This window comes from Ctenopharyngodon idella, chromosome 20, assembly GCF_019924925.1.
Source record: "Ctenopharyngodon idella isolate HZGC_01 chromosome 20, HZGC01, whole genome shotgun sequence".
In the NCBI taxonomy this organism is placed as follows: Eukaryota; Metazoa; Chordata; class Actinopteri; order Cypriniformes; family Xenocyprididae; genus Ctenopharyngodon; species Ctenopharyngodon idella.
The window spans coordinates 26332180-26356470 of NC_067239.1; the positions used below are offsets into that span (position 1 = coordinate 26332180).

Below are 24291 nucleotides of genomic sequence, written 5' to 3' on the forward strand. Positions count from 1 at the left end.
TCATGTGAGGATGCTTCAGGTGGTGGATCATTTATAGCCTTTTCTCACAGCAGCTGGAATAATTAATGGTATGACCATAGACTGTAGAAAAATATGGACGTAGTGTCTGTGAAGTCACCCGTAGGTTTTTAAACAGGTTTTTTTTTAAACATTTTTAAAACCTAAAGCCAGCCGTTGCCATCTTGGCAGAACAAAGAACAAAAGTGGCAGATTTGTTACTTACTTGTTCAGATGACATTTTCTGATGAAAATTCTTATTTTGGTCATACTTCCAAGACTTCTGAAGTACCTGTACAGTATCCACCGGTGTGGTGACTGACAGCCACACATTTTCCTCAAAGCATTAGACTCAGCCACGCTGAGGAGCTGTGCCGATGCAAAACTGATGTGAAGATAATTAAATAACTGCAATTGTAGGTTTTGAACAGAGATGGTGACAAAGAGGCAAAACTTACAGACTGCAGCTTTAATTTTCAGCATCATTACTTCAGTGTCACATGATCATGCTGATTTGCTGCTCAAGAAACATTTCTTATTATTATCAATTTGGAAAGCAGTTGTGCTGCTTATTTTTTGTGTGTGTCCATGACATTTTTTTTTCAGGATTTGATGAATAGAAAGTTCAATATAGCTTTATTTGAAATAGAAAAACAAGTGTTTGCTGTCACTTTTGATCAATTTAATGCATCCTTGCTGAATGAAAGTATGAATTTCTTTCAACAACATCAAAAAATCTTACTGATCCCACTTTTGAACAGGCAGGTGTGTGTGCGTGTGTGTGGTCTTTGTAAACCCTACATTATGGGCACAAAATGTCCTCAAAAATATGTCAAAACCAGAAATCAGACATTTTTTGGTCCCCATGATGAAAAACAACAGCTTATAAATCATACTAAATTATGTTTTTTTTTTTTTTTTTTGAAAATGTAAAACTGCATAAAGTTTTCTGTGAGGGTTGTGTGTATGGTCAGGGTTAGGTATATGGGATAGAATATACAGTTTGTACAGTAAAAAAATCATGTCTATGGAAAGTCCCCATAAAAAAACCGAACCCCAATGTGCACGTATGCGTGTGCGTGTGTTTATGTAAACATGTGGAAACAAAATGTGAACATTTCTAAATACATGTGGCACACAAATCAATATTTGTTTGGATATATTCATATTTCATTAGCAGTAAAGCTTTCAAATCTCTTGCATGGTCAAGCCAACAAATAGAGGAGCAAGTCTGTGTGTCACACATCTTAGGCTGATCAGAGAGAGAGAGAGAGAGAGAGACTCATTGTTTGGCCGATGGCTATAGCAGAGTGAAGCAGGCATGTGACATTAAAGAGAAATGAAAGGCCAAAATACTGTCACATAAGAATTTGAAATTTCTTTTTTTGCCTCAGTGCTGATTTAGTTACATTTCTCTCATTCTCACGGTCATAGATGCACACAGATAGTTTCACTTTATATAGCCAAATGAATTTAACAAGATTTAAATAATCAAATGTATGCTGTTGCATTTACACATTTGGCTACATAATTTGAATTTACAATTTCACTATCTGTGAGTCATTATTCTGTTACACCTTCTCGTTTTCAGTTATGCATTTCATGGCATTACCTGATAGGCTTATTCGTTCCTGTTTAGAAGCTGCAGGCCGTTGTTATTTGCATGCCTGCCTATTCTGAGCAGGTGCATAGACACCATATGGCTTCCATAGAAACTCCCTCAAAGGCGAAACAAACATGGACTAATTTTCATTTCCTCGGCTTATTGTGCATCATAAATCAGCTAAATGTTTTTGAGCTGTATGATTAGGGTTCTTTCAAACCATCTAAAAAAACGCAACATTTAGAAAGCTTCATCTTAGCAGCTGATGACAAGTGAAGTGCAAACTGTGAATGATACAGTTTAGCCGAGGACGGTAAATCAGCTGAAGTGGGTTTGGGAACCCGATGAATGGCAGGTGATGTGTTCAGCAGCAGGTGTTGAGTTGCATGCAATGCACACGTTCCCCCAAGACCTCAGGTACAAGCTGAGCAGAAAGGGAGGTTTTTTTTTTTTTTTTTGATGAATTGCATTTAAATGATCACTAAAAATAGTGCCATTTTTCTTTTTTGAGTCATTAAAAAGTGTGTTCACATTGTTCAGAAGGATTTTTGGGAAAGATATTTAAGTAATTACACAATAAACATTATAATTTTTTTGTTCAGGTTCATTTTATGCCCATAATCATCCTAGTTTAAGTAACTTGATCCTTTTAGTATAAAATATTTGTGTTCCTGGATTGTCGTCACTCTCAAAGGACCTGAAAGACCTGCTGAGTGAACAGAAACATCTAGCTCATTCAAGAAAGAAATTAAAACGGGTGTAGTGGAAGAACTTGTTGAGTTTGTCATATTCCCTTTCTTTCAGACCTGACTGCACTTTTCCAATTCATTTTTACTTCAATGCCATGTCTCCCATAATGCAAAGCCTTTTCGACTTCCATGCACTTCCTTATGTTTTTGGGAGTAACAGCAAGCTGTTATGATGAAGTGACAAGATTGAAATCCCCTGAAATTTTGTGTGCGAGAACCCCCGCTGCAGGTAATGTGACTGCACGTCCCATGTGCTTTTACAGTAATATGTCCTAGATGACACCTGCTGTTTTCTCACAAAACATTCTCCTTATTTTTTTTTTTTTTTACTGCTCTTCCTTATCCTTTTTTAAGCATGCTCAAAATGAAACCCATTTCAACCAGAAATACTGCAAAAAGTCATATTTTTGTCTAATTTCCCAGTTAAAGTAACTAATACTCCTTAAAACAAGATGGATTTATTTGAAAAGCAACACTGCATAAAATATTAAGACTTGTTTTCAGAAAATATATCTGTAATACAAATTTATTTTGTCTTACTGTATAGCAGATTTTCTCACTTGTTTCGCAAGTAAAAAAAGAAAAGAAAAATCTGTCAGTATCACAGACAAGGCTTAAGCAAGTCAGTAGCGAAGACTTTTACATTGAAAAGACTGAATTGTTGTGAACACGGAACAAGACGCAACTGACAAATGCTTTGACTAGCGTTGTCAGTCACGGGAAAACCCCTTAACTGTTAAAAGGACAAGATAATACATCTGACATTTAAACAGATTTTTTATCATAGATCTGAATGCAGGTAACAAACTCACTCACTCGATCTCTTTCTCACAACACTCTTCTACATACTACAGTAAGATTCAATGAACAATACAATTAAGAACATACAGTTTAAGTTGCTAAGAGTGGTTGCTAAGGGTGTTGTGTAGTGATACACAGAACTGTTGGGTGAAGCGGTCATAGCCGTGTTTTATCGTGAATAAAACACAGCTATTGACCAATCAGAATCAAGGACAGGAACTAACCGTTTTATAAATTATGAATGTAATCCAGACATACATTTGCCATGTTGTCATTATCATGTGACCTAACAGAGTCAGCTGCGTCACTTCTACAAATCCTCTCCTGTGGCCTCAAGTGTCCATCGTATGAATACTTCAGAATCTCACCGGAAGAAGTAGGTCATCCGGGTACTTTTTGCCTATTCTTTTATGAGTAGCTTACAGTGAATTCGGACATATACTTGCCACATACTGTTTTTCGCCTACTAGTTGGGAAGTATGCAGTGGTGTAGTCTATTTTTTTGTAGTGAGTATACTGTGATTTTATCTTTTCCCACACCTAGCCTCATACTCACCTATCCCAGAACGACACCCCATAAGCACCACCACACTCACTAATGCATATAGTATGCATCTGATCTAGGCTATATGTAATTGAGAGCATTCTGAAAGACTGCTTATGTGTGTTTTATCAACATGTCAATGTATTATAAGCAACACAAGACTTTAAGAGCCAATGACATTTACAGCTCAAGAGACTCTGGACTCATTTTCTACTGTTTAGTGTCAATTACCATCTAACTCAGACACTTAAGATAGCCTTAGATGTTATATGAATATGGTCCCTGGATTATAGGTTTTATCAGCTGACAAGTTTTAATGCACATTTAAGAGTGCAAGTTGCAACTATTATTACACTTAATGCTGGGTTAAAAACAATCCAAGTTGGGTTGAAAATGGACAAACCCAGCGGTTGGGTTAAATGTTTGCCCAGCCTGCTGGGTAGTTTTATTTAACTCAACTATTGTTTAAAAATTGCTGTATTGCTTGCTTAAAATGAACCTAAAATATGTTGGAAATTAACATTTATTAATATTAAATATAATAATTAAACAATAAACATTTATTAAATTGTTTATTAATAAATGTTCACCTTTTGATTATTATTGTTGCCTCTAGTAATTATGTGTCTGATTTTTAATTTCCAACCTTCATTTTAAGCCATCCATATAGCCATTTTTAAACAATAGTTGGGTTAAATAAAACTACCCAGAAGGTTGGGCAAACATTTAACCCAACTGTTGGGTTTGTCCATTTTCAACCCAACTTAGGTTGTTTTTAACCCAGCATTATTTATTTATGTATTTATTTATTTATTTTTATTATTATTATTATTATTATTTTTTAGAGTTTTAGAGTTAAATGAACAATAACAGAAGATGAGGCTTATCAGTATATCACAATATCCCTGTTTGGACTTTGTTTTTTGTTTTGCACCATTTCCTGCAGTCTGTCATCATAGTTATGCATTTCAATTCACTAACTTGCAATTCAATTCGATATCAGTTATTTTGGATATACTGTATATCAGGTACAGTACATGGCAAATTTTCTCAAGAAAAAAAATCTCTCGGCTAATGCTGTAAAATATAGGCTACATGGGAATCAGTTGGTAGGCTACTATATTAATATTGAAGGTTAGAATGAACTGATTTGTATACAAACTTAAATCACACTTAAGGAAATTTTTATAATAATAAAGTTATAATAGGCCTACTAACTTTAAAAATATTTCTACTCCAATTCGTTTTTTGAAATATTGACATTTAAATTGTGGCTGTCAACTTGACGGATTTATTCAAACATGCATTAGGCTATTAAAGAACATTAAAAATTATAATTAATATGTAATATGGTGCATATATTTAGCTAAATGCTCCTCTCTAGAGTTAGTTTTTCTAGCTGGGTCACTGAATATTTGTTCTCCTGAGGTAAATGTGACGTTACTAGACATTGTTTACAAGCTGTTTGTTAACGTCTTTCCGCGGTTGAACACTGAGTAAGCCTACACGAGACATGATACGGATTTCATCAAGTTATACTGTATCTTTTAACATACCTTGTTAAGATGTTCATTCATGTTTATTTCGCGCTGTAACTGGTATTAAAGTGGAGGAAAGGATCAGTTCACGTGCGCGTCAGGCTGCCGCTTCTCTTCAACTGAAGCACGCCACATTAAAGAGCGCCAAAACGGTATTTATGTTTTTTTTATTTCGAAGTAAAATGGGCAGAATTTGAAATATGAGACTTTGTTTTATGTCAAAAGCAACAAATCACAAATCTTCTTGTGATTTATTGGATGGATACGTATCCTCGCGCTTTTAAGTGGGTATACGGAAATCATTGACCTTTCCTAGTGGGTATACGGCGTATACCTACTTATCACGTAGACTACACCACTGGAAGTATGCGATTTCAGATGCAGCCACTGATTCGTTCAAAAATGGTAACAACACTTTACACGAAAAGAAATTTGACTGGAGTGCATGATCCAGTGGCATACTTGAGATGGTTCTACACCTTCATTTGAGTCCAGCTGTGTTTGATTATACTGATTGGACTTGATTAGGAAAGCCACACACCTGTCTATATAAGACCTTACAGCTCACAGTGCATGTCAGAGCAAATGAGAATCATGAGGTCAAAGGAACTGCCTGAAGAGCTCAGAGACAGAATTGTGGCAAGGCACAGATCTGGCCAAGGTTACAAAAAAAATTCTGCTGCACTTAAGGTTCTTAAGAGCACAGTGGCCTCCATAATCCTTAAATGGAAGACGTTTGGGACGACCAGAACCCTTCTTAGAGCTGGCCGTCCGGCCAAACTGAGCTATCGGGGGAGAAGAGCCTTGGTGAGAGAGGTAAAGAAGAACCCAAAGATCACTGTGGCTGAGCTCCAGAGATGCAGTCGGGAGATGGGAGAAAGTTGTAGAAAGTCAACCATCACTGCAGCCCTCCACCAGTCGGGGCTTTATGGCAGAGTGGCCCGACGGAAGCCTCTCCTCAGTGCAAGACACATGAAAGCCCGCATGGAGGACTCCAAGATGGTGAAAAATAAGATTCTCTGGTCTGATGAGACCAAGATAGAACTTTTTGGCCTTAATTCTAAGCGGTATGTGTGGAGAAAACCAGGCACTGCTCATCACCTGTCCAATACAGTCCCAACAGTGAAGCATGGTGGTGGCAGCATCATGCTGTGGGGGTGTTTTTCAGCTGCAGGGACAGGACGACTGGTTGCAATCGAGGGAAAGATGAATGCGGCCAAGTACAGGGATATCCTGGACGAAAACCTTCTCCAGAGTGCTCAGGACCTCAGACTGGGCCGAAGGTTTACCGTCCAACAAGACAATGACCCTAAGCACACAGCTAAAATAACGAAGGAGTGGCTTCACAACAACTCTGTGACTGTTCTTGAATGGCCCAGCCAGAGCCCTGACTTAAACCCAATTGAGCATCTCTGGAGAGACCTAAAAATGGCTGTCCACCAACGTTTACCATCCAACCTGACAGAACTGGAGAGGATCTGCAAGGAGGAATGGCAGAGGATCCCCAAATCCAGGTGTGAAAAACTTGTTGCATCTTTCCCAAAAAGACTCATGGCTGTATTAGATCAAATGGGTGCTTCTACTAAATACTGAGCAAAGGGTCTGAATACTTAGGACCATGTGATATTTCAGTTTTTCTTCTTTAATAAATCTGCAAAAATGTCAACAATTCTGTGTTTTTCTGTCAGTATGGGGTGCTGTGTGTACATTAATGAGGAAAAAAAATGAACTTAAATGATTTTAGCAAATGGCTGCAATATAAGAAAGAGTGAACAATTTAAGGGGGTCTGAATACTTTCCGTACCCACTGTATATAGACACACTTGTGTTTTATGAGGACTTTCCATAGACGTATAATAATTTGGTAACACTTTATTTTAGGGTCTTTTGACTAGTTGCTTATTAGCATGCATATTACTAGAATATTGGCTGTTTATTAGTAATTATTAAGCACATATTAATGCCTTATTCTGCATGACCTTATTCTACATTCTTAATCCTACCCAATACCTAAACTTAACAAAAAACTTACTATTAATAAGCAGTAAATTACGAGTTAATTGAGGGAAAAGTTGTAGTTAATAGTGAATCCATATTCCCTATACTAAAGTGTTTCCAATCATTTTTATACTGTACAATCTTTACATTCTATCCCCTAAACCTTACAGAAAACATTTTACATTAAAAACAACAACATCATAATATTGTATGATTTATAAGCTGTTTTCCACATGGGGACCAAAGTTTTGGAATACCTGGACCACACACACTCACTCACACACACTATACTACTCTACTCTACATGTACTCTACTCTACAAAACCAGTCACACAAGTCACACGGGTATATTTGCAGCAATAGCCAACAATACATTTTATGAGTCAAAATAATTGATTTTTCTTTTATGCCAAAAATCATTAGGATATTAAGTAAAGATCATGTTCCATGAAGATATTTTGTAAATTTCCTACCATAAATATATCAAAAATGTATTTTTGTGAGTGGATATGCATTGCTAAGGACTTCATTTGGACAACTTTAAAGGTGATTTTCTCAATATTTTGATTTTTTTGCACCCTCAGATTCCAGATTTTCAAATAGTTGTATCTCGGCCAAATATTGTCCTATCCTAACAAGCCATACATCAATGGAAAGCTTATTTATTCAGATTATTTATTTCAAAAATTGACCCTTATGACTGGTTTTGTGGTCCAGGGTCACATGTAAACTAACAATAAGAAAACAACAAAAGACAAAACACAATGGAGCTGCTAAAAAGTACTTGAATTGAAAAAGATTCTATTAATCAGAATAAAAAGGAAACTGTTTAAAACTGTCAGAGCTGTTGCACTGGAGCTCTGACAAAGTCGCTATATAGCACACAGTAACTGAGTACAAAGACAACAGCTGCGCACCCCACCACTGCTGATATTGGCAGATTAACTCACTGACTTAAAAGTATGAGCTTACCATCAAACCTTACAATACAGATGTGAGGAGCAACCTACTGTTACGAAAGTGAAAACTCTAAAAACAGTTTTTAAGCTTTAACCCTAAAAATCGTCATGCATGAAGCATCTGTCTCCTGTTCTCATTCTTGTTAAAGAACAATGCTTCTGCTGCCAGTGCTTTGGAAAACACAGTCAAGGCTGAACGATTACTGTCTGACTGTGTGTTTATTTTGTAATCGAGTTCCAGGAAATCCTTGGCTATATAGGAAAATCAGGTCTCGCTTTATGCACAGTATATCAAGTTTATAGCTAAGAATTTTTCATTTTTTTTTTTTTTTTTTTTTTAAGCCAAAGGTTACTGTGGGTTTTGATTAAAATGCTAATCAATTGCACAGGGGCAATTTATAATAATTAAAGTTTGAATTAAAAATAACAACCTAACTTGGCCAATCCTTACATCTCCATAAGCCTTTTTATGTCGTTATGATCATGTCATATAAATGAACAATCCCAGTCCATAACCAATTAAGTTAGAACAAGACATCACGCCTCTGTACTTTAAATCCGGAAGACACGCCCACAACGAACTTGTGCAACGGCGCCACAAAGCGATTGGCCAATGCACGCTGTCAATCACGGATCTCTGCCATTCCTTCCGTTCCGCCAACGAGACTTTACACAGATGTGTTTCAGGCGTGATCAGTTGAGGCGGTGGGACTCCTCCGTTCGCACAGTGGGATCAACTTATTTCAAAGGATCTACCGTGCCCTATTCGGACACCTTGAGTTCAATGTAACAGGTATCGTAAGCAGCGTAGGTCAAGGTGATCGGGGAGTTACTTTGTTGTAGAATTGAGCCTATTTAGTCGGGTTTTTAAACGCAGAAGAAAATGCCTGTAGCTTCTCTTCTGCCTTTCACGGCCACTCCGAATAGGAAGTCCGCCAGCCCGACCTCCTTCAGGCTCACGGAGAAATTTATCTTGCTTTTAGTGTTCAGCGCCTTTATCACCCTGTGTTTCGGAGCTATCTTCTTCTTGCCGGATTCCTCTAAGCTGCTCAGCGGAGTTTTCTTCCGCTCGTCCTCGGTGGAGGCAGAGACGCGCACAGGTACGGTCAGTGACATGAGCACCGGGACGGGCAAGGATGAGAAGATCCTGGCCAAGATTAGAAAAGACCACGAAAAGGCTCTGATCGAGGCTAAAGACACCCTACAGAAACGGCCGGACGAGATCAAGCAAGACATCATCAGCGACAAGGAGAAAGTTGCGCAAAATGGACAGATCAAAGGAGCGAAAGGTGACAGTTTGCCGTTCGTTCAATACGTGCGGCCGCCTGGAGCAACAGGGCACGAGCCCGCGGATCCTGACATTAAAGATAAAAGAGCCAAGATAAAAGAGGTATTGTATGTTTTTATTATTATTATTATTATATAAGTTACTCCTGTTCTTTCCTCACACTCTCGAAGGAAATCATGTCGGCTATTGTTGTGAAAATAAATAACTTTCCCAGTGTAGCGAAACCAAATGAATAATATTAGTTATATGTCAGTCTCGGTGTCTGGAGAAGGGGACTGTTTGACAGTCTCAGTTTCAGGAAACATTTCCCCAAACAATGAGGAAAATACAATGTTGTAATACGATAAATAAATGGACGTGAGCGATGCTTGTTGTCGAACCTGTATGGTCTGACCTGATGACGGTTGATGGACACGTAAGTTCTGTCACTCACATGAGGGCGCGCGCTCATTCATTCTGTCGGTTATTCGCCGAACTGTAGTTTGATTAAAACTGACAGGCAGCATTTTAGTCCTCTTTGTTTTGCTCCGTGTTTAAGTTCGCATTCCCATATGTACATTACTTGTTTCCGTCAATATTTCCCGTTTTTGTTTCCAGTCAGATTTCACCATATTCCAGAAAGCGTTACCTGTCAGTTGCTGCTTTAAACCATGTTGCCTGACTTTTCAGTGTACTGCCTCTATTTCACTGAGAATTGTAGTCCGTATTACATGTTTTTTGTTTGTTTGTTTGTTTTTTAGCGAGAGTTCCCTGTATTTCAGTATGTATTTCCTGATTTTTCTGTCATCAATTTTATTGAGCAGTAAGCACTACCTACATTTCACTAAGTACTGTTTTTTTCTGTATTCTAGTCAGTAGTCTTTTTAATATTTCAGTCAGTACTGGTTCAATCAACAGTGCCAGTGTTAGGCAGTGTTTTATGCTTTTTAGTGAGTTTTACCTGTATTTCAATCAGTATTTTAACCAGTAAGTATGGAAGACTGCATTCCCTTCAGTGTTTCAAGCCAGGATTCACTAGTATTCACCAGTTTTTCAGTCACTATTCCGCTTTTCACTCATGTTTTATCTTTATTGCCTTGTTTTTATTCAGTCAGTCAGCATTTCCTGTTTTTTTTGGCCAATATTTAACATTATCTTAATATTCTTGGGAAGTGTTTCACATTCTATTTCCTGTATTTCAGACTGTTCAGTCATAATTGAGCTACATGTTTTTACATGATGAGGGCATTTTTTGTTTACATGTATAAACTGGATAAATTATATCATACGTGAAAGTGCAAGGTTGGTCATCGGTATCACATTCCTTATGTTGCAACAGTTGGGTTCCGGAAGTAAAAACTTTTTCACTATTTTTCACTATAAGGAAATAATAACATGATAATGATAATTTGTAAACCTTTTAAAGATAGACCTACTGTAAACTATGAGGTTGTTAATCCATGCATTTGCTCACTGAAGCCATCAGCCCGCAATTACTTCAGCTTATTCTTAAAATAATTAAGCAGTGGAATTCCTGATGAAAAACTACATTACCCATGATGCTGTAAAGAAAATTACACCAGAGTCGAAAAAATCAACTCTAAAATAGCCCCGCCCACTCCCATGAAGCACTGCGAATGACATAAGCGAGTTGATCTCCCTACGCTCTCAAAATACTGAAATGTTTGTATATATGCATATTTTGAAACAAACTTAGAATATATTGTTTTATACACATAATCAACATATGTAAATGAGTAGTTTTATATTTCTCCATCATTTTTCATTGTAGTTCTTTCCCTTACTAAGGTAGTTTGTAGTGTTGATTGGCTTGTTTCTTGGCTTATAACTCTTTAACAAAGACTATTTTAAAATCCATATGGGAAAAATGAATGGAAAAAGTACTTCCAGAACCAGCGTCGCTGAAAAAGGAGGCAGGCACTGTTGCACTCTATCTATAGTGACAATAGTAAGCTAAAACCTATATTGTTTTGAGCTTATGATGACTACTATAGTAACAAGGGCACAAAAACTATGCACTATTCAAGAGAGAGGGTTGAATCTTTGACAATCTCTCAGTGTCCCTTTAGTGAAGTACTGGTAATAATTTGAAATATTTATATATACAATATTGGCCAATATCTAATATATAGTGGTTGATATTTATGCATCCCTGAATAATGGCAATCTCAAGCATGTTTTCCCTACATTATTACACGCTTATCAAAGATCTGTTTGGAACAAAGTTGATTTTTTTTTTTTTTTTTTCGTCAATCTTTTTGAAACTATAATATTACATTGGGAAATTTTGCTTGCCTTTAAAAAATGCACAAAAAATATTGATTTAGCTGTTGAATATATTGTGATGCGATTAGTGATGCTGGTGTAGCTTTTTTGTGCTTATTGTGGTAGAGAAGCCTCAATCAGGTTGAGTCGAGCTCAGCTCAATATCTTGGTTGAGGTGACCGGTTAAATTGTTAACTATGAGCTTGTAAAGAAGCATAAACAAGGCTGTCATTTCTTGTTTCTGTCAGGATGGGTGCATTTAGAGTGTGTCAGGCCAGTCTAATATTCCCTCAGTATGAGTCGAATGTAGACTTTGCGTTGGCTTGATTAAATTAAATTTGCTATTGATTGAGACCCAGTTTTTCCCATTTGAATCAGGCAAGTCCATGGTAAAGATACAGATGAAAACTGACAGCATGGTGAAGCTTTAAAATCGCCTTTCAGTTGTATTGACCTTGTGTCCTTGCTTTTTCATCTGGGCTGGTTTCTGGAATTCCTCCTAGTTTATCCTACACAATGAGTCTACGTTTCAGTTTCAGTTATTTGCATAAGAAAATGGTGCCGATGTCCCTATGGTGTCCTCCAAATTTACATAGGTTGACATTACAAAGTGACACAATGTTTTGAGATTTAGTTCTACTTGTTTGCATACTAGAGGTCTCTTTTCCTCTCCTAATAGACGTCAACAGCTAGGTCCAGGTTTTACTTGAGATTGTTGCAATGCTGGTCGAGCTGATATAAAACATTAAACCTAGATCGAGTGATTTGACTAAGATGTATTTAGTTCAAGTACATTCAAGCTTCTGACACACAGGAATAGCTAACAGTGGAAAACCTGTTGATAATATGGTGGCTCCTCAGAGTTAGTCCACCAGAGTTTGGATACGTTTTAATGCTGGGATTAAACCGTTATAGAGTTAAGCACATTAATGCATGCGGAAGCCTCCGCGTTCCTCTTCAAGAGCATTGGTGTTCCTGCGGATCCGACAAGCCCCTCATCTCTCCTGCTTAATGCAGCGGCTCAGCATGAGAACAGTGATAATTCACCCCTGAATAGCGGGATTTCATCCATTGATCGCTGGCATGAGGGAAACAAATAGTCACAGCTGGACCCTGTGGGGTCTCACTTGTCAGACGCGACTGTGGGCACTCTGTCTCGCACCGCCAGACATTCTGACCTTTGAGGAGCAGAATTGCCTTAGAAAATAGATTGATCTCGAGGTTATGATGTAAAAAATGGTTGTGTGAGATTCTTTTTTTCTGCTTTTGGAGCTAAAAGTTGGGAACTCGTAATATGGATAGACCACGTTGACATTTACAGGACTGTTTTTGCCTCTTTGCATACGTTTTACATTTTTTCATATATAATAGGCAAGTGTCTGTGATCATCAATGTTAATGAATGAAAATTGATTAATCATTACATTACCGGTATTAAAGTAAGCCAGAAATGGAAGTTGCGATAGTCTAGTCTTTCCTATTGTGACGTATATCCGAGTGAAACAGCTTCTAGAATGAGAAAACTGTAGGGCGGGATTTGATTTCGTCCTTCGGGAATAGATTGGATCGTAGATAGTTGGACATTGATAACTAAATGGAGACTAGACCTGAATGCCAGTTTACAGTCTGTTGTGGAGGATATTTAGGCTATGTTCACACTGCAGTCAAAAGCGGCCCAAATCCGAATGAATTATATATTATATATATATATATAAAATAAATAATAAATATGTGTTGTCACGGCACCAAAGTTCCAGTAGTCAGTACCAATACCAGTAAAAATTTACGGTTCTCGGTACCAATTTCAGTACCACGGGAAAATCTGTTGGAACTATTTTACTATTTTATTTAACTAGCCTGTTTAAAAAAAACATTAAATATTATGGTAATCATACATATATATTATTTATATGTTTATAACCGTGTGCACGGCACAAACCACATGGAATCTGATCTTTATCGTTCTTTTGTGCATGCAGGTCAGTTCAGGACATCGAATCTGAGTTTATCTCTTGAATCTGAAATTGAATTTTTAAACTTTTTGTTCATCACAGAATCCTGGAAAAAAAAAAAAAAAGTATCATGAATTCCACAAAAATATTTAGCAGCACAACCATTTTCAGCATTGATAATAATAAGAAATGCTTCTTGAGCAGCAAATCAGCATATTAGAATGATTTCTGAAGGATCATGTGACACTGAAAACTGTGTATCTTCATTGGCTGCTGAAGATTCGGCTTTGCCAACACAAGAACAAAAATATATCAAAATATTAATATATTGTAATATTTCATGATATTACTGTTTTTACTGTATTTTTATCAATTAAATGCAGCCTTGGTGAGCATAAGAGACTTCTTTCAAAAACACTGAACAATAGTGTATACATAAGTTTAATATTTCTTTTGTTAAATTGCTGTTCTTGAACAATTTATATTAACAGTAGTATATAATCAACAGCAGTCATTAATCATTAACAACCCTAATATGTAATGCAGAAGCAAGTCTAGGTCATAGGCCATTGACTTGACAAAGTACTCCAAACCGTACCTTAAATATTCCCCACCAAATGTGTTTGTTCATGGCTCTTTAGCAATAGTTCGAAACAAATGGAATCTATGTGTATTGAGGGTGGCCAGTACACTTCAGTAACAGCACTCCTCATCATTCAAACTTCACAAAGATATCTTTGTTTATGGCTTCTCACCTCCACCTGAAATGCTCTCCCTTGTGCACGACTGCCGCAGGAAGTGCTTGCAAGCAACATCACACGCCCATCTGGGCTCTGAGCTCCTCTCATTCATTATAAATGACAGAGCTCTCCACACGCTCAAACCTCATTTCTCTCATCATTAATTATGCACAATTCAAGCTAATAAGAGAAATTAATTCTTATCGAGTTGTTCACAGGTAATCAATGCAGAGGGGCATACAAATTAACAAATGTATACAAATTAAACTTTAAATGTATATATGGTGGAATGAAGAGCCAAGTGTGATGGATTCAACTTAGCGGGCATTTTGATAGAATGAAAAGTGCCTAATCATGGATGGTGCAGAAACTTGTAGTGCATAATGTCAACTTTTTTTTTTCTTTCTACTGTCTATTGCTTTTTCAGATTGTACGATGTGACTGCAGTGAGATCTTGGATAAAAGGCAAACTGTGACAGCAATTGTCTTTTATGTCAGATTATGCAATATACATCTTGGGTAGAGCTTTCCACAAAATTACATGAACACATTAATTTTCGATGACAGCTTCCGGTGCCATATGTGACTGTGACCGCGACCGTTGGCAACAGGATGTGGGTGTGTAAATAAGCATCTAATCAGTTTAAACATTGCATGCTACATTAACTGCTCCAAAACTACTGATTTTGTCCTGCGATGCAATTCAAATTTGATCACTGAAATTAGTTGGTAAAAATCTCACAGTGTGCACTTGACTTTAGGCATATCGGTATATCCGGTAGCTTTAAAGGTTCTTTAATATTGTAATTGTTCCTCTATAACAATGACAGTACTTTAAATGGCCAATGCATGTCATAGGTTATTTTTGGACCTCTTTTGCACCACGAGCAAGTAGAACACGCAAAGACTTTTCTCATTGCAGCCTCTTTTGTATCTCTGATGTTTTCAACTTTTGGTATTCCAGGTCTGTTTGTTTTCCCTCTATCATATAGTGACTTTCCCCCCTGAAAGCTGAAATGCTTAGATGCTAAATAATTTAGCTGGCTTTCTTTCGTTTTACTACTTGTGAATAAGGCATGGTCTTACTCTTAGAGATGGAATCTTCTGGTGGAGATGAGAGCGAGATCTTTTGGTCTCGTACAACATACCTGCACACTTTTACAACTATGGCTGTGATCAGCATAGGTTGTCTGGAGACCTAAGCCAGCACTCGGATTATTTGGGTCAATCTCTCTTTAGCCAGAAGCAGCCCAGCTGACCTTAGGTACTGAGAAATGTAATGAATGCCTCCAAGCAATAGCACAGCTGCTGCAGGCAAAGTTAGTCCCCTGCCAGTCCCATCTTTTTTACTCAAATTTTTGGTCTTGAGGTGGCTCGAAAGTTCTCCAGTGGCCAGAATACATTCACTTATTTGAGGATTATATTGTGTTTTTGTTAAGTGATACTGATAATGGATAGTAAGAGGAGAAATAGGGAAGAAAGCAAAATTCAGCACAAATAAAAGCAGCGTTATCTCCAGTGGCTTTAAAAGGCATATCTGATTTGTTGGTAGGATCCATGATGATTTGCTTTTGTTATATGAAATGCATGATCTTTTCGCAGATTAGATTTAGCAGATTAAAATGCATGTGTAATGGATAACACAAGGGAATTTTGGTTGGTGTTTTCAGGGAGCATTGGGACACTTGTACTGCAGTAGTGATTTGGTTTTTCCAGTAATTGAACACTCAAATCAGAGTCCAGCACTGATTAAGAGGAGCAATAAACATCTGCCCAGACAAGCATGCATTGAACAGGCGATGCATGAGAGGATGCAGCAATGAATCAATAAGATCAATAATAATTGAACATGAAAATATTCAACAGTGTGTTTAGTTTAGATTAGTTGGGTCTTGGGATTTGGTCTTTGTATAAAGAATCTCTGTCAGTGATGGCACTTTAAGAAAGTTGTGAAAAATGCTTTACATGCATTTCCTTAAATTTTATAATCATGGTAGTGGTCACAACTTTAAATAGTTCATAATTGCATGTCATTGTGCCTGCAGGTCAATCAGACAGTTTGTTGTTCACCATCAGATTTAGGTTTTAAATAAAACATGATTGGAACTTGAAAGTAAGTTAAATGAAAAGTATGTTTACAGAAAGAGTAGTCCATTCGGTTTGTGGTTTTATAACTCTGGTTATTTAAACAGCTTTACTTGTTTGAAACGATGAGATTTTTTTTAATATACATATTTACATTACCATTTGAAAGTTTGTGGGTCAGTAAGATTTTTAAACGTTTTTGGAAGAAGTCTATAATGCTCACAAAGGCTGCATTTATTGGATCAAAAAATACAGAAACCATTTTTGCATGCGATGTACAGCGTACATTGTATGGACTTTAGCTTGCACATTGTTTGAAGCCGTTCATTAGGCAAAATGTGGAATATCTGATTTATTGAAATAATTGACAGATTCATTAATAGTGGTTGGCAGATATTGCCGTTTTTTTTTTTTTTTTGGTTTTCTTTTGAAGCCAAAATATATAGCCTGCTGTATCAGACTAATTTAAAAATAGTAAAAACACACGCATAACAAATGATGAAATGTTTATTTTATGTAATATTTACTAAATTATAAGTAAATAAATTGAAAATGAATTATATGAAAATAAATCTGGAAAATAAACAGACTTGTACTTTAGATTAGGGCTGGGCGGTATATTGAGTTTGTATGATATACCGATATATTTTTAATATACGATATGGAATGAGGCGATACCGTTTATATCGATATACAGTAGTTTTATACGAGCGCATCTGAAAAACAGTGGTGGACGTCGCAGAGTGCTGCTGTGGGGGAAATGCATAATACAATTTGGCTTAAACATGAGACATGCTTAATATTAAGGGCTTTAAAAATAACTCGTAAGCTTAAGATATAGTTAACACGTAGGCCTATCATTTAAAGCGGCTTGCCCCGTCAGATGCTCTGACTGATTCATGTGCTGACAGATATTTGCGGTTTAATGCTTTTGTGATGTAGTGTTTTCCTAAGCGCATAACTTACATTTCACAGGTATATTCTCCATCTGTAAATGCTAGAAAGTCATACATATATTTCCATTTTGCTGTTAGGAGAGGATGAGCCTTCTGATAGCAAATCTCATTCTCCTCTAAACTTCATAGACTTCTGTGAACAAGCGCCGCCACGCGCATTCGCGTCATACAGACGGAGCTCAATAGAATGGGATCACCATAATTCTGACTAAAATATACATTTTGATAAAATGTTTGTTGTAACTACATATATATAATTAGTCTGTTAATTAGTCTTTTGTTTTTAATTTTTAGTCTAGTGAATTTAACTTCTGCTTTAAAAAGCATTATTTTTATTTTTAGATTGTAATGTTACAATGTTAGAATGTAAAGTAACTTTCACTTTTTTGCACATACTGTAGGCCTATTAGTGTGCCAGACTACATGGTTACATTCACTATATTTGTATTAATAGCTTTCAAAACTCTGTTTGTAGGACAACATTAGGCAGGATGTTAAATTAAGATTTTTAAAAAGTAAATACAGATTATTATTTTTCTAAATTCAAATAGAAAAATATAGAAAATACCGAGATATATACCGTATATCGTCATTTAGCCAAAAAATACAGAGATATGATTTTTTGGCCATGTCGCCCAGCCTTACTTTAGATGGCAGCCTCTTGATTCTGTAATCCTATTACATTATTTTTTACAAATAAAGAAAATGTTAAATATATGAATAAAAAGGAAGTAAACACTGTAACAAACAGGGCACTAAGTAATCTGGTAAGTTTGTGTGCACTGGGAATTATATATATATATATATATATATATAATTTTTTTTTTTTTTTTTTTTTTTTTCCCCAAATAGAGACAAGGTAACACTAATTTTACATACAGCACACAGTGAAAATGACATTAATATGACACTGTGCACTGTGGCATAGTTTGAAATCAAGGGTTTAAAGTTTAAGTGTGCGTCTCCAGTGAACTCTTGTGTGCTCAGGCGTTATCAGTGCTATCAAAATAAAAGTCCTGCTTACAACACATCGGCCAAACAGAAAAACATATGCGCCGATGCAGATAATTAAAGATGGCAAATATCGGCCAATATATATCGGTCGACAACTATTAATTAATTATTGTTAGTTGCAGCCCAGCTGTGCATCAAGTTCTTCTGTCCATTAATCAGTTCTAGCAGCAGCTTCTCCATTATGTAGCTGGTCTTTGTATGCATGCCAAGTTGTTCTTGTTTTCCAGAGATGACGGGTCAATGCTAGACAATAACCTTCTGGTGCACTGTACGACCCAAACTTCACTTCCCCTCAATGATTTATATTTTTATCTTTAAAATTAAAGCATCTCTTAAGCATGCCAGCAATAATCCCATTTCCTGTCTTTGCTTCTTACAAATTGGAATAGGTTTTATGACTACACAATACACTTTCATTGAACCATAAAAATCAAACAAAGCAATAAAGTTCAGATTTATTAAGAAAGTGTTATTTGAAGCAACGACACTTTGCTTTGGTGAAAGTTTACTCTCTGATTTTACTACAGTGTTCTGAGACATTAATTTCATTTAAATATTTGGTCTTGGTTGTTTTATTGTGCTTGTCAGCCTGTTAAACAAATAATGGATGCCACTGCCACATATTCTGTATTGGAAGGGAGGGAAAAAATTGATTATCCTTTTACAAAGTCTTCATTAGTTTGCTGCATGTCAGCTGAAGAGGGTCAAATCTTGTTGCTTTGTTTTCAGTCACTAATAAAAAGGTCACGTCAATACGTGTCATGGTGGTTTTGTATTGCTCTTGTCCAAGAGCTGTTGAGAATACATAAAGGAGTGTCTAGTATCTATTACAGTGACAGTTGACACTGATGCATTTATAGGAGACAGTGCTGTTTCTCATACAGGTGTGTTAGGGTAAAACTGCTTAGCGTACAAAAAGAAAAAAATCCATCAGACATGCGAGTGCACAGGTAGGGCGCAGTCTGTCATGTATCTTGCTGGTTGCTGCTGTGAAAGCCTGTGGATTTTTATGAAACTTTCAGACTGTCTGCCCTTTTTTCCATCCCCGAAGCCAAAAGGATAAAGCAGAAAGATTGATTTTTTTTTTTTTTTTTTCTCCCTTCACTGAATCTAAGAGTTTTCTTTTTGTGGGTCAGAGATCCTTAAAGTCGACTGCTACAGGTCTACCTCCATTTTATGACAACACATCGGGTTTAACAGTGGTGTAAATTTCAGAGCAGAAATCATAGCTTGGTGCCTCTGGCTTATTTTGAAATTTGCCCTAGTTTAATTATAGGTGGTAACTGCTTCTCTCAGCTTGCATAGAGAATTGTGATCGAAACATAATATGCCTTTTTAATGCTTTATGAATGTGGCTTAATGATGCAGGGCAGGGCATGATCTCAATTACATGCACACTACTTTAATAAATATGAGAATTGTATTAAAGTAATAGTTTGTCTAAACGCCCTCATGAAGTTCCGGACATGTATGACTTACTTCCATGGGCCACAAATGGTGAATTTCAAAATGCGTTATATAAGTTGTCGATATGACCATTTGCGCTATATTTCAAGTCTTTTGAAGCCATATGGTAGCTTTATCTGAAGAACAGACTGAAATTTAAGCTGTAAAATCTTGACTTGCTCTACTTGGCATGTTTATTAGAGAAATTGCAATGTCTAATTCATGAACAAATAATTTTTTTTTGAGTTGGATATTTTCATTGAATCTCTTGATCCAGTTTACAAAACTGGTCTAAATGATTTATCTAATCTGTTTTTCAAGTTTTTGAAGTTTTCTTAAGATCAGTTTCCATTCACTGTAATTGCACGAAAAGGAGCGTCCAATATATTATTCTGCTTTTGTGTTCCACAAAAAAACTGAACTGTTTGAAACAATAGTGAGAAAATAACACAATTTTCTTATTTGACTGAACCAGTCTTTAAGTAAATATTGCTTCAAGTAATTATTCTAGACAAGTACACAGACAGTAATAAAATGTACAAAGAAACAAATTAATAACAATATAATAAAGATGCAAATGAAGTAAACGGTGCACTTAGTATTCAAGTAAACATTCACAGAATGAAAATAATAGAATTTAGCATAGTCTTCACTGCATGATTATTAGTTATAATACTGTTACTTGCCTCTCAGAACACTGCTGCACTGCCATTGAAATATGACATTAATTTATGGAGCTAACATTAGAAATTTGACTGTTAAACATTTTGTGGTGAGACTGGTGAAAATGTTGGCAGGGCAAGAAAAATCGGAATGATTGGCCATCAGAATAATATCCTCACTTTTGAGTTACTATTAACTGTACTATTTATTTGTTTAGGCCAAACTTTTTGTATTTTATTGTAGAGGGCTTGATAAACCTACTACAGTAATGCTGCCAAGAACAATGAAAGTTCCTTTTTTCCATGTCAGTATTGTTTTTTGGTTCATGTTACTTCTGCTAAACTGCATTTACACTGCAAGCTCTAATGCACATTTCTGATATTTTGACAAATCCGATTTTATAATGTACCTGTTTGCTTTCACTTAAGACAAACTTACTGTGTTTGCATTAATAAACCATGACAAGCTTTTTCACCAAGAAGTGCATTTTTTCCATTCACCACAATCAGCTGCGTTAGAGAGCGTTTGCCATCCCTAGACACCACACTTCTTTTCAGACATAAATTTGTCCATTCATCCCACAATTTGAGAAACTGTTTTATTGGAACGCTTTGAATGGCTTGGTACCGGAGGAGGACGCACCTCGCGGCATGCCGTTGGCCGGCCGCCACGCTTCCACTCTTATTCGGAGAGCCAGGCAAATGGCTGTAACTTAACTCTGCCTCCCTGTTTTCAGCTGTGGGACTGGGTTGTCTCTGGAGAGTGGGTTTTGGCAGTGGATCAATGGCTGTGTGTGCCTGAGAGGGAGATAGAGAGCGTGTATGGTAGCGTGAGCCAGGCTAGCCATAGCTCCTGTGCCAGAGAGGCACATGTCCACCCACTTGAGCCACACCTGTTCTTTGGCATGCCGTCTGCAGGTGCTTCTCATGGGTCGGGCTTGAGCTGTGTTACTGTTTCACCACTGAATTTGTTTTATTGTCGTTCGTGGTGTCTGTTTCAGGTGTTTTGCTTACGCACGCAAACGCATACAGTGGGTCATTAACCCGTGGAGCTTCACTTGGCAGTCAGCGATTGGCCTTCATTATGCTGATAATGTGCAGCAGTATCACATGGCAGGTTTTTTTTGTTTATTCATATGCGACCATAGCATACCAATTCATAACATTCACCCCTAATTACTCAATTTAACAGTGAAATATCCTGAGATCCAGCATGGACTGATCCATTAGCTGGGAAGCAATCCCTCAAACTCATCCTCTTTTCTGGTGATTCACTGAAATTTCAGCAACTGAAAATATTCGCTATGTTAAAAAGCAGTATAACTTACTGAAATAATGTTCATAGTTATTTGGCTAGAAAAAAATAACTTTAGAGAGGAGCAGTTTACATATATTACATATTCATTAAACATTTACTTTACATGGTGTCTTCATTATTTAATGTATGTTTCAACAAGTCTGTCATGAAATCAAGCTTTCATTAAAGCCACCATTTAAATGTTTATATTTCAACATTGGATTTGAGTAAAAACGATTATATCATAAAAATGTTGACATTAAAACCGCCATATATGCAATTTAATTGTTTGCAAACAACTTTGTGTGTTGATTTTATTAAAAAATTGTATTAATTATAACTGTTTCAGGTTCTGTGTTTTATAATCTCGTGTCTTATTTCAGAACAGCTGAACTAAATCATGCCAGTATGATCATCTTATTTTTCTTGCATGAATGGTCTTCTTTGGATCAGATGATGGTTATTTTACTCCCATGTTTTGGATGCATGTCATGCTGCAAGACCTAAACTATACTTCTGAGGTTTGTTGTCAGACAGATGCATTATACATCACAGACCGATTCACTTATGCTGTAGAATCTCCTAATATGACTTTGATATTGTTGGGACCTCAATAACTTTTCATGCCCTGAGCGTTCTGGAGGTCTTGGCTTAAATAAAGTGAGACTGCTGTGTTGTTTGGAGGGAATGATATTCCCTTAGATGCTGTGCTTGTAGACTTAGAAGACAGACAATATTAAATCTAAGAAATATCTGCAGATCCATTGTTATGGAATGGATGATGATGCAGTGGATACAATTCGACTGTTAAATAAGTTTCTCTCGCAAAGGCTGGATTTGAACTCTTAGGCCTGGTTTCATAGACAGGGCTTAGATTAATCCAGGATTAGGCCTTAGTTCAATTAGGACATTTAAGTAGCTTTTATAAATGTGCCTTAGAAAAAAAAAAACATTACTGGTGTGCATCTTGAGATAAAACAATGGCACTGACATAATTTAAAATATGTCGGTGCAAGTTGCTTTCAGTTAAAACGGCTCAAACATACATTTTTTTTTTTCTAAATGGGGAAAATGCATGCAGAATTTACTAAGTTGAAATTCAATCATTTTGAATGCCTGCCAAAGGACAAACATGTTTTTCTTTTGTTTTACTGCTGTAGCATGTGATGTCTATGTGGACTTTAGCCATATCGTCACACCGGCTGATTGAATGACACAACAAGCTCCTGACTGCTTTAGCCTCTAGGCCTGTCAGAGGAGAAGGCATTTCATCTTCTGTTTACGTACAGCATGACTGTAATTTCAGAAACAGCCGTTATGTGAATGACTTAATTTTCATCCTGACACCCGTAGCCTGCAATGTTAGCATAATTGCACTCTCACGTGTTTGAGATTTGCTGTTGGAGTGACATTACTACTGCTGTTTTCAGTACCATTTCTGGTGCCATAAGGGGAAGTGAAATTACAGGTGTGACAGAATTGAAACACTCTCAGCTAATTACAGCATTGATTTAGCTTATGGATGTTAATTTTCTGGCATTTCCTAGAATGGAAAATATTTATTTTGATTAATCATTTATATTACATTGTGACGATCTGGTGTGTTTTGGAGCCACAGGTCGCAACAAATGGGGGCTCGTCCGGGATAAATTAAACAATTTTTATTAAAAGTTTGTTTATAAAACTGAACCGTTAGTCAACATTTGCCTAATTTCCATTTTATCCTTCCACCCAACTTTAAGCTTGTACTGGTACCACTGACAGACAGCTGCATTAAAACACTCCCATGAGTGTCTGTGAAGAGCGTCAAAGGTTTTTGCAGCGTTGAGCTTTGCAACCAATCACAGTCATATCTGTTGAGCATGTGAACACAATGGCCAATCAGATGTGTTTGTTGGAGTTGGAGGACTGTTTTGTTCAGTGCAAGTTCTGCATGCACAAACTACAGTGCATACTTTCAATCCGGTTGACTGATTAACTGATTGCTGAATGCTTTTCTGCTGACAAATCCATAAGCGTAAACGGTTAAATTAAAGACGATTACTTGATTATGAACATCCTTAAATCATTCAGCTTAAAAAACCCCCAGCAGTTTACAAAAAAGTCTGACAAGGTGTCAATCGCTCTGTCAGCCTCTTGTTTTGTGACCTATCAAAGTCATTGAGATAATTAGCATTGAGTAGAATCAATGATTAGTCTGTGCACTCACGCTGCTGCCTGAGGTTGTAATTCCTAATGGCTTTTCTGTGTTTATATTGAATGTTTGACATGCAATATGAGAGCGCGGAGTTGGCTGCTTACAAACGCTGTGTTTCCATCTCTTCCTTTAGGCTGTGTGCAAACAGGCTAACTTGAGGCTTCCTGTTGCAAGCGGTCACGTACATAATGGGTTTTTGTG

The 24291-nt window shown here is 36.8% G+C and overlaps 1 protein-coding gene across 2 annotated transcripts in view; it reads left to right on the plus strand.

The window, feature by feature from the left end:
- Positions 1-24291, plus strand: part of man1a1 (mannosidase, alpha, class 1A, member 1) — a 137079-nt gene that overhangs the window by 11448 nt on the left and 101340 nt on the right. The window contains exon 1 of one of the 2 annotated variants that reach the window (XM_051874097.1): positions 8834-9579. The exons of the other annotated variant lie outside the window; for it this stretch is intronic. Coding sequence (XP_051730057.1) covers positions 9073-9579 — 507 coding nt within the window. The 5' untranslated portion in view covers positions 8834-9072. Of the gene's footprint in view, positions 1-8833; positions 9580-24291 lie in introns of those variants that run through there. 2 annotated transcript variants of the gene reach the window in all.